The sequence below is a fragment of the Adiantum capillus-veneris genome, chromosome 11 (genome assembly GCF_014529385.1).
Source record: "Adiantum capillus-veneris isolate H3 chromosome 11, ASM1452938v2, whole genome shotgun sequence".
In the NCBI taxonomy this organism is placed as follows: domain Eukaryota; kingdom Viridiplantae; phylum Streptophyta; class Polypodiopsida; order Polypodiales; family Pteridaceae; genus Adiantum; species Adiantum capillus-veneris.
Window position 1 is genome coordinate 38,834,459 of NC_140941.1, and position 12,176 is coordinate 38,846,634.

At 43.2% G+C, this 12,176-nt stretch overlaps 1 protein-coding gene across 3 annotated transcripts in view; it reads right to left on the minus strand.

Annotated features, from left to right (window-relative positions):
• Positions 1-706: 706 nt before the first annotated feature.
• Positions 707-12,176, minus strand: part of LOC147447124 (uncharacterized) — a 326,621-nt gene continuing 315,151 nt past the window's right edge. For all 3 annotated transcript variants that reach the window (XM_086523017.1, XM_086523016.1, XM_086523015.1), the window contains 3 exons: positions 1,872-1,999; positions 1,639-1,761; positions 707-1,514 (listed from right to left, as the gene is read on the minus strand). In XM_086523017.1, coding sequence (XP_086379143.1) covers positions 1,641-1,761; positions 1,872-1,999 — 249 coding nt within the window. In that variant the 3' untranslated portion in view covers positions 707-1,514; positions 1,639-1,640. The remainder of the gene's footprint in view (positions 1,515-1,638; positions 1,762-1,871; positions 2,000-12,176) is intronic.

Below are 12,176 nucleotides of genomic sequence, written 5' to 3' on the forward strand. Positions count from 1 at the left end.
CCTAGTACTCATTGGATGCACCATCTCTCACTCTTACACAATCAGAGATCACTAAGCTCATCCGCCAAGACCTGACCCAGCTAGACACCAGGAGGACATGGATACAACCGACACAGGAATTGGGCACGAAGATGGCTTTCTACAGAGACCACCTTCTCCAGCTTACGGAAGATGGTTTTGTGACGAGACCCAGATACATGGATACCCACTTGTCTCATGGGATACGATGTGCTATCGGCCAGTTACGCACATCTTCTCACCGGTTGCGGATTGAGACTGGGAGATACAGCGGAGTACCGAGAGAGAGAGAGAGAGAGAGAGAGAGAGAGAGAGAGAGAGAGAGAGAGAGAGAGAGAGAGAGAGAGAGAGAGAGAGAGAGAGAGAGAGAGAGAGAGGAATGGATGCGGATGATTTTGGACGCATAGCACTAGCTTTTACAGTCCCTTGGCTTCTAGGAGTTGCTACGAGAGGTTTCTTACAGTGGAAATTTATATCATTTCGGTAGCTAGCACTCGTCTTTATATATATATATATATATATATAGATAGAGAGAGAGAGAGAGAGAGAGAGAGAGAGAGAGAGAGAGAGCTTGAAAGCCAATAGAGAGCGATATGAAATGAAGTCAGCAATAAGCTAAGATATTTAGCATTTAAACACTTTGTGCTTAGAAAAGAGATTTTTTGAACTTCAATGGAGGCGTTCCATGTAAGTGTCAATTGGCTACTGCAGCATATGAAAGACAACGGAAAAGTGTTCCAAGAGACATCCTAGCATTCCCTGGTCATGTGGTGAGAACCTCAGGCAAGAAAAATTCATCATGCATATCCTACACAGTCAACATTAAAATCTTCAGAGAAAAAAAAAACGAGGAGCCTTTTGTTACCAAGATACATCATTATTCTGTAGGTCCTTCGGACAGAATGCTTTCAACATAGTAGATGAAAGTTCTTACTACAGATGGAAGATGGACTATGAAAAGGGTGCAAAATATATTACAATTTGGGAAAGCATTCTGCATGGTTTGGCTCCTTGGGTATATAATGTGGTTGACGTTGCTTCATTGCTTGTCTGCAGAATCAGAAAGGCATCCAGTCCATCAACAAATGCTTCAAAACCAGGTTCTCAAACACGTGCCCTTGTATCCTTTTCTAGTTGTTGGTGACAGAACTGCAACTTATACCAGCATGGACTGGCAAAGGGCATTTGGAAGGGGCTAGGACTTCAAATTAAGCAACACCACAAATACTTTAATACCACCACAAATGCACCAACCCAACCCTGACAAAGGGAGAGAGATGATAACTTATGTAAGCGGACCATTGTTCTTTGAGCCATTTTCACCCCGCTAAAATCCTAAAGCTCCCATCTGAGACTCTAAGCACACCTTTCAGCTTACAGCAGGAAAACCAAAAACAACTGGCTACCCTTTAACTTGCACAGACAACAAATCCTGCTTCTTATTGCAAGGCCTCAGATAAAAATGCTGCAGCCAACTATGTCCGACTGAGTAAAACCTGCATAACGCACAGTAAAGTTTTGTAAAGTTTAAATTAAAAAAAAAGAGAGTGAATATAGATTCAAAGCTGGAACACAAGTCATGAGCAACTGGTCCAATGCAAGACAAGTGCTATCCTTGACCTTCATTGAAGCCCAAAACCGATCGCATTTGAAATGGCAAGCTTTAATCTGTTTTCCAGCTTTTCTTTAGATTTGTATTCTGGCAACAGGAGCACATTAAAGCATGTGTGGGCTGTTGGTAGCCTGGACATGACAGAACAAGTAAGTGATATTTGTAGGAAATAACCAGACAAAGACATCTAATTTACAACCACAATGAAGATTCAGTACACTTAAAACAAACTGGATCTTGCCTGTCAGTTTCTCCATCGTTCCGTTGAATGATGAACTGAAGGCTACCTAGCCCTCCAACTGGAGCTCTATCATTGCCTGTTGTGAAGAAGAGAAGTGATTTTTTCTCCTCCAGTGGCATTTCCTTAACCTGAGATACAGCAACACAGAGAGGTCAACTATCTACATGTATAACTCGGAGAAGCATTGCAAAATGGGAGGCATGGAAAACAGTTAGACACGTAAGGGAAAATCTATACGACAAGGAAACCACAGAAAGTGCTCTAATTAAAATCTATTCCCTCAAGACGATCCCAATATCACACTGCAGTAAAAATGCGCTCCAGATCTCTAATAGCAGTAAGTGCTGATGTTATCAAACAGAAGTAATTCTCATGCGGTGCAAACAGATGCCCCGAAGAAGATCTGAAAGCATGGAAGGATTAGAGACAGGGATCCATTTACTCTAGATAAATCTGTCCATCATTCTCAAATTCCGCGTACAAAAGCGCCAGAACTGCTCAGCTATTGTTTAAACAAAGAAAGAAGGGTCCATCAATATCCATGTTGCATTGTTCTAACCATTTGTTAGCCACTTGCAAGCTCAACTTTGAGCTGCAGCCTCTGCAATTTACTCGTGTTAAACCTGAGTGGGAAGTAGTTGCTGCTCTGTGACAATGTTTAAGTCCTGATACACTCTAGGTATAAATTTGAGTCAACAGGGCTCTGTTTTTACAATACACTAGTTGGTGCGCCGAGGCTCATGAATTAATGCAAACAGCTGCGCAGGACGCAAAAAGTGCTTCTTTATAGAACGTCATCCAAGTAACTACAAGATGATGATGGTTGGCCAAGATTTATAGATTGGTGCCAAAGGCGGAATTGTTTTCTCCAGCAGAGACATCAGGGCTCAGAGTAGGAGGACGGGACGGGTTCTAGCGACAGTTTTGTACTATGGATCATATTTTTACTTTGCCAACACTCAGAGCAGGCGGAGGCTCAGGGCTGATGCTTATAGCTGCTTTGTGGATTTCCACAAAGCATTTCTGTTAGATCAACTGCTTCGGAGATCACAGGTTATTGGAATAGCATCAGACATGATATGGAGTATCATTGCGTTGTGGAAATCCACACTTACCTGAGTGTGGTTGGACGAGTACGTTGTCCAGGAGGTTGGTCAGTAGAGGTGGACAATACTTTAGGGGCAAAGCATGGTTGCCCCCTCTCTCCCACACTTTTTGGATTATACATTGTGACATTGAGTCTTTATGGACAGAGGAGGTATATCTCTTGCAGGAATGCTTGAATCTATCTTGATGTATGCTGATGACATTGTTTTGTAGCCCGGCTACAGTGTTAGTGTTCCAGTTGGGGGATCAGGTGGGCTAGTGGACGGGCACTTTACAAGTGTATATACCATATAAAATGCATAGTTCTTTGAAATGCATCTCCTATAATGTGCGTGGGTTATGCAATCACGACAAATGGCGGCTTACCTGGCACTATGTACATATATGAAAGCAGACATTGTAGTTCTTCAAGAGCATAACCAACACCAATTTGCAGGACAGACTTCTTACTTTGCGGGCTACTGGATAGCTTATGCAGGATCAGCTGGCCATTCTGGAGTGCTTATGCTTGTTCGACATGAACTCTTCTTGACCTTGGTCTTTAATGACCCGGCTGGGAGATGGATGTTCATCCAATGTATTGTTAATGGAGAAGTTTTCGAATTTGGAGGAATGTCCAGAGCCGAATGTCCAGAGCCGGTCTTGCAACCCCCTCCTTCCGCTGTTCCTTCGTCCCCCTCTATCCCTGCACGAAAACCCACATGCGAAGTTAAGCAGAGTGGAGCCTCTACTGCTAAGGTTGCCTCGAATGTGGACAAAGGGAAAGACAAAAATGGGGCTGCTGAAAAAGGCAAAAATATTGGCAGAGCGCACATTTTTGGCGCCGCTGCCGGGGACTGCCTTGCACTAAGCTTGAGGAGCACTCAGTGCTACCTCCTGAAGTCATTCACTTCTGTCATTTCTGGTTGTCTGAGTTTGTGTTAGATTTGTTAGTCGCTGTAATGTGTAGTAGATAGTGAGCAATAGATAGTGAGAAGGTTGACTGTTCTGTCAGTGTAAAGTTTACTGTGTTAGACAGTGTGTGAGTAGAGATAATTAGTGTTAATTAGCTCTGCTAGCTATAGGTAGCTTAGACAGAGCTACCAGGTGCAGCTGTGCGCGTGCGCAAGCTCGGCGCCCACGCGCAATATTATCCACAGAAAAAAGCTAAAAACAACAAAAGGAAAAAAGTACCAGTACCAGTACCAGTACCAGTATAGTATAATATAGTATAGTATAGTATAGTATAGTATAGTATCAGTATCAATATCAGTATCAAGTATAGTATCAGTATCAATATCAGTACCAGTATAGTATAGTATCAATATCAATATCAATATCAGTACAAGTACCACCAGTACCAGTACCAGTACCAGTACCAGTACCAGTACCAGTACCAATACCAATACCAATACCAATACAAAGGAAAAAAAGTACCAGTACCAGTACCAGCACCAATATCAATACAGTACCAGTACCAATACTAGTACCAGTACCAGTACCAATACAAAGGGAAAAAAGTACCAGTGCAGTACCGGTACCAGTACAGTACATTAGAAAATCAGAGACAAAAAAAAAAGAGAAAAAAAGGGGTTGCAAACGCCCAAAAAACTAGGTGAGCGGCCTTCACGGGCACTCACCAACACTTCTAGACTGTTGAGGTCACATGCACCTACATTCTGGTCGTGTGCTAGAGGACGATCACATAGAAAGTGTCTCCGTTTACGTGGGCACTCATTATTCCTCCACGTTAGGCTCCAGGCCCTCAACGAGAACCCAAGGTAGTACCACTCAGGACCCACATATTGCATCTAGTGACTCTTTACTGGAGATCGGACATACTCGAAAATTAGACAAGAAGAGTAAGAGATATAAGAGGCGACGATATCGAGCAAATGTGCGTGCTAGAATAAATGAAAAGAAAACTACCGCAGAATGGCTTAATTATCGGAAGTTGGTAGATAATTGGCGTGAATACCTTCAAAGTGTCATGTGGTGCAGTCCACAACCCATTGAAATTGCACAACTAGAGGCTACAGAGAAGCCAAAGTTGAGCCGTACTATAAGGAGACGACAAAATCGAGAGCTAGCTCAACAACAAAAGGAAGCCAAGGCACAAGCACAATTGAAAAAGATACAAGCTTAAGCTGAGGTTAAGGAGAGACATCAACATATTAGACGCCAACGAGAGGTCAACCTTGGAGTCACACATGCATTTCAAGTTTAAACAGAGGATGATTGGTTGGACTCTGACACACCTCTATGATACCCTATTAAGCTAAACAGCGCATATGAAAAAGTGCTATATAACATCTTATTCGACACGGGTGCTAAATATAATCTGCTATCATATGGGGTTTGGTGTCAGTTAGGAAAGCCATCTCTATCTGAGAGTACTATCGAAATCAAGGGTGTCAACAAGAAAAAAACTACGGTTTTTGGAATCTGACACACTTCTGTCAGTTATGAAAATGGGGTTGTGGCTCAAGACTTTTTGGTCATGCCTGCTGGAACTGTGGAAGGTAATATAAACCTAGGACGCACGTGAATGATAGCGACTAAATGCACTATTGATGGGGGACTCGGAGTGCCACAACACAGAAACCAACTCTTAGCCTTGCCACTCAAGCGATAGTCCCTGAGATATCACCTCTCGAGAAAATACAACCTAAAACAGTGCATTTCCAAGAGATTGAACCATCTGTAACTATAGCCCAACCCTCTAGAGCTTCAACTTTTGTAGCTGAAACAAAGCTTGAGACACACAAGACTCATTGTGATATAACAAAGAAAACATACAAATGGGTCCCTAAAGCTTCTTTAGCGACCATTGTTGATGCTAAAAAACAGAAGCCTTGTAAGAAACGCACCACTCGCTCCAAAAAATGTAAGAAAACGTTGCGTTGGATTTTTAAAAGACTATTGGAAGCCCAAGGCTACTATGAAGGAAATGATCAAATCTGGGTGCCAAAACGTAAATTGTGTTCTGACCTATCGCCTATACACCTATGTGAGTCAAATCCTGTAACGATAAAGCTGATTGAAGACGTGGGAAGGGAAAGATGACAGAAAACTAGACACCTCATCCGGAGCTAGTTTGGGTACCCAAGCGAGAACGACTTGTTTCTCTCAGCTCAATTATAGAAAAAACAAATCAAGCTTCTTGATCTTCATGTAGTTCATATACAGAAATACAAGCTTCGACACAACCTCCACCTACCATTGTAAATATCCATACAAACAAGAAAGAATTTACACTTCCCGTTGTAAGTTCACCACCTACAACAACATTACAAATAAAATCATGGGAGAGTACCTTACCACCCTTGCAACTAGAATAAAATCATGGGAGAGTACCTTACCACCCTTGCAACTAGATGAAACGCCTAGGGCGGTCGAAAACTATTGGAAGTCTTCACCCATTACAACTTGGAACAATTGGTTTCAAAAGGTCACGACATCGTTCCAAAAGGTATGATCTACCTAAGGAAGGGGGAAGTGTTTGCTAACATCCATCATTCACTTGCTCTCCTCTTAACCTTCCTCCTTGACCTCTCAATCTTTCAATCTTAGGGAATGTATATATATAGCCCTATACTCATGAAAACAAAAACCAAAAAGTAAAAGAGCAAGAGCAACCAAATAAAAATCTGAAAACCTACAAATTCATAATAATACATTATGCACAAGGACACAACCTTTTGACATTACCCTGTATTGCCTATGGTACTAGAGCCCTATAGGTTCCTACTGTGGACGCTTTTCTTTGAAAAGCAAAAAGCCAAAGGCATACAAAATAAGCACACACATGAAAAATTGAATCAGTGTGAAAAACTTTGGGGGGTCAAACAAAGGGAATAATTCAGGCGATGATTTTATAAACAATTTCTTTTATCGTAGCTTAACTACAAGGTCTTCTAGGTATAGCCTCTAGTTAGCCCTCGAACATGAAATACTTTGCTCTCGCGATCAAACAACTTAATTGACCAGAGAGAATTGAGAAGCTTGCCCATGGTATTAATAGTTTACCTTTAGTGCTTCTCGACCGTTAAATTAGCGACCCTCACGGACACCCTATCACCTTCGACGGACACCTTATCATTTATTTGAGTCATGGACCGGGCTTGTCGGTCCAATAGGTGTGTAGGTGATCGCCGATGAAAGACACACCACATATCTCATTTGATACTATTTTTACTTTGACCGGCCACTGTGGGCGTCCATGTGTGAATAGGCCAGATTGTTATAAAAGGTCTATTTTGACCTAAAATCCTCATTCTGGGAGGTGCATGCTAAGAAGTGCTCTCACTCTACCTCTGTCTCCTTCTCCTTCGTGTGCTCATGGGGGTGTGTGTATGCTTGAGAGAGAGAGAGAGAGAGAGAGAGAGAGAGAGAGAGAGAGAGAGAGAGAGAGAGAGAGAGAGAGAGAGAGAGAGAGAGAGAGAGAGCATTGCGGCGGCATCGGCGATGGCGAGGCGATTGAGCGCGGTGGCGGTGCTCCTTCGCGGCATAGGATCCTTCACGACGGAAGCATTGAGCGGTGAGTGACACACCATTGCCCCTTTGAGCTTGCTAGGACTGTCTAGTTGTGTGCTTGAAGCCATTCATGGCTCGCACACTGTGTTTTGGCAAGTTCCCAGCCTCCGACACGTGCGGCAAAGCGCACAGACCTCAATATAAGTCCCAAGAGAAGTGTTCCAAGTTGCCATAGCCTCATCTGCAACTCTCAACCTAAACCAAGACACTCCTTGGTTCTGGTCTAGTTTAGACTTGGTCTTGGTCGAGCCTTAGTCTAGTCTTGCCTTGTCTTGGTCTACTAGCTAGCTTTGGTCTTGATCTAGCCATGGTTTGGCTATCCTTGGTCTTGGTCCAGGTCTTGCTTACTCTTGTCTAGTAGTACCTTAGCCTTCCGTCCACTCCTTAATTTGTTTCATGTATGACACGTACTAGATAGTCCAAGGACACCAAAGCGAGCCCTCTTAGAAGCCCACTAAAGATATACTAGAGGTGGCGGAAAAAACCGGCGACAACTGTTCTTGCCTGTTTGAAGTCCATCACCCACCCCTACCTTTTCCATGTGCAGCAAATTGCCCATCAGCTTCTTCGGTGGTCTCTCTTTTGAAGTACTGACACTGTTGGAGTCCCTACACTCTATTGCTTACCTAGTGTACCTCTGCCACACCCCCATCTTCTCCACCAACAATACTTTCTCCTATGGCGGAAGATCTCACCAACATCCTCGCCAAAGTCAACATAAAGTTTCCCACTTTCAGAGGCCTCCCTACAAAAGATGCACATGACCTTGTCAGGAGAATTTTTTCTGTGTGTTGCAATGTCAAGAAGTGTATAGTGTGGCTAAGAAAGCGCCGGGCCTATGATTGTGAGGGTTCATAACAAAATCAAGCGAGTTGTAGAAGATTTGAAGCTGAAGACACACTCAAAAGGAACAAAACTCCATTCATGAAAGCTTCGCTTTGAAAAAGAACAAAAAACAACTCAAAATCTTGTGTGTGTGAAGATTTGGTGTAGCCTTGCTCCCAATTGCACAGATGCAGTGCTCTTTCGCCTTGATAGAAACCCTAAATTAGTGCTTCAATTCTTCGTCACAGCCATTTCATGGAAGCTTCAACACTTCATTAGAGAAACCCAATTGATTATTTGAAGAGGGGAAACCCTAATTGGTGGCCTCACAGCCTCGAATAAAGGGTTGGAACAAAACGGGACTGCACTAGCACACCATGGAAGAAGTTACTGCAATCTCAATATCTTGAGGCCTTCTTCTAGTTGGTGTATACCCAAAGCAAGAAGGTCTTCCCTACTCATTCCATCCTCCCAAGGGAATACATTCCATGTGGGAATAACATCCTCAATTGACATTAGACAGGCAAACATGATCACCTTAAGCATGAGAAAAACTATAAACCCTTGTGCCTATATCATCACCCTCGACAACCATTCTTCTTCATTTTCATATCTTGCTCTAGAAAGCATATCCGCAATTGGGTTATCTTTACCTGCAATATGCTTAAGTTCTGGATTCAAGGACTTTATGTAGGCAATGCATCTCAACATAGCAATGTCAAGAGTTGAACAACTTGTGATCATTCCAAGAAGGGGTAGACAATTAGTCTCCACTATTACATGCACCTATCAACAAATACTCTTTATCACATTAAACATTTCAGTGCTGTAACTGCTCCCCATAATTTCCTTTTCACCTGTGGATAATTGCGTTGACGAGCACTTAGGACCTTTGCTCCAAATCTCACCACATATCGCTTACCATCTTCATCATCTTGGCCAATCGCCCATCCAATTCCGGGCTAGTAGTATCCACTATCACAATCACATGCCTTCCACATTCGTAGTTTACTTTCCTCAAAGTTTGCGACATAAGCAACAATAACTTTAATTTCCTGGCATGTGTATGCATTTCTTTTCATTGGAATTTCTAGTTCTTTTTCAAGAGTTGATACAAAGGTTCTACTACATGTGTATAAAGTGGAATCTAGATAACATGAAACACACATGCACCCAAGAACCTTTGAACCTCACTTACATTAATAAATGTCTCTTTCATTCTTTGAATTACATCAATCTTTGCTGGACAAGGTCTTCTTCCATATGGCCCGCACGGCGCACATGTCCTCAATTAGAACTTCATTCACACCAAACACTGACTTTTGCCTAGACAAGGTAAGGTTCACTTCTTCCAACCTTGACAAGATCTTATCACAATCATTGATATGATTTGCCACATACTTGCAACGCCCCCTCGAGTCTAGAGCCACATCTATATCACTTACATCACATCCTTTGATTGGCACATCATCGAGAAAGGGCATTGTAGTTTGAGGTATGAAGTCACGTAGGACTTTGTTCATACCATTCATCATATGCGCAACTGAATTAGTTGCTCCGTGAGGTAAGGTGTACATCCTTACCAAGCCCAAAGGTGTCCTCATGGTAGTCAAGTTCCTGCTTTCCATTGCTAGTTGGAACTGGTCATACCCTGAGTACAAATCCCCCATAGAATATATTGCCCTTCTTGCAAATGGCTTTGCAAACTCATCTACAATTGACTATGTACCCACATTTCTGATCGTCACTCTATTCATAGGTTGCATATCCTAGATAAAGCGTAAAGAACCATTTTTCTTTCAAACTGTGAACCACCTGTTTGAATATGGAGCACAAGAATCCTCCAAAATACCAATCTTGTTCTTTTCATTAAGCAACTCAATGAGTTTTGGCAAATGAGCCTTTGGAACTGGAATAGTCCGCAAAGGTACATGAGGGATAGTGAAGATTACTATAGGAGCAACAATGGAAGGATCAACACACCCTATCTCATGCGGCTCAAATGCAAAAGCCTTTTTCGTGTTTGGCAAGCGTGTCTTCAAAGAATATCTTTTCAGCTTCTGCCAAACTATTCTTGCAACCAACCTTTAACTCTTTCAAAGAATCATGCGTAAACTTGTGCCCAATCTTGCTTGGGTCACGAAGACTAGGTTGCAAAGCAACTTGTTGCATCTTATCTGTGCAGTCTTTTGGTATGTCCCCCTCCTACCTACCCCCTCACTAGCCCTCGCCCCTCACCACCTCATCCCCTCCCCTCTCGCCTCTATCTAGCCTAACCACCACCCTACCCACCCTTCCCCCCTAGCCAACTACCCAACTGCAATTCGGGTGCCTTGTGGGATTACTTAATCTAGGCAATCTTCTGTTTCTACCTTTTGGTCAGCTTACCTCATTTAGCCGGGGTCATTACTGCTTCAGCATAACTTGCAAATATCGACATTGCTTCATTGGTACTTCTTCAACATATCTTGCAAATATCGACATTGCTTCATTGGTACTTCTTCCTGGGAACTCAAAATCTTCTCCAAACATCACCCTCTACAATCAGATTGTACTGCGTTTTTCTTATGTTTCACTGTTCTCCCTAGTTTCATTGATCTCCCTAGTTTTTCTTATGTTTCACTGTTCTCCCTTGTCGAGTCCATATGTTTTGGTCTGCTGCTGTGTCTCTGTGTTGATCAACGGTTATCTATTGTTTCTTTGTTTTCATTCTAATTTGAGTGAGATGTCACGCACATTGCACTGAGGAGCACCCACAGTAGAGAGCACGACACACTATCCGCGCTACACATGTGAACAGTGTACAAAAAGGTTTGAGGACCAATGCTTTGATAGAAGATGAGAAGGCATTGCAAGTGTGTTTGATGAGTGTTCACTTGTGGATACCATGCAAGACTTCGGTGGATTGCAATTTGTGTGTTGGAAATGAGGTTGTGAAAGTATGCTACATAGAAATGTACAAAGTTATTGAGGATTTTGAAAATGCTCAAGGTATTGATGTGCGAGTGGATACGAAGTATAAGTCTGTGGTAAAGAAAGTGAAATCAGTGGACGAGGTCTAGGTAGGGGGTGGGTATGGGTGAGGGGTAGGTAGGGGGGCGAGGCCTAGGTAGGGGGCGAGGGGTGGGTAGGGGGGGACGAGGGGTGGGTAGGGGGCGAGTGAGTGTGAGGGGGAGGGTAGGGTCGAGGGGATAGGGGTAGATGGGGGCGAGAGGGTGTGAGGGGGTGGGTAGGGGCGAGGGGATAGCAGATAGCAAACATTCATCTTCAATGCAAGGTATAGCCGGAAGAGTTCGTGTTCCACTGTAGATGAATTCCATGGTCCACTGGCTGAAAGAGGAGACGCTACAGAGCGCAATAGTTGATGGAGAGCATGAGGAGGTATCATGAGCAAGACAACTATCATGAGCAGGGAATTCATCAAGCAGGACAGGCTCTGTGAAGGGAGTTCGCTAGACACAGAAGAGAGCTTTGTTCTTGTCGGAGAAGCAGACACCAATGGGGCCGATGTTTGAGGGGGTCTGAACTCCTGTAGAGGAGATTTTCTCCCGCTTCTACGATTCTTCATAGGCACACCAAATTCAAAGGCTTCCACCAAGGGCACAACAGAAGTAGCTTCTATGACCTTCAACCTTTGAGCTGGCTCAGGTGGCTCCTTAGGTTTAGTTACTATGGAAACATTGGAAGAGGGTGTACTTTCTGGCAAAGAGTGAATAGAGACTCCATAACAAGGCATAGATTTGGTAGTGTCCAACCACTCCAACAGATCCTCATCTTCTGACCCGTCATGTGGAGTAGGCTGTTCCAATTCAAGGCTGGTTGCTAGGGACAAAGAACTATGTTGCACGATGGGATCCA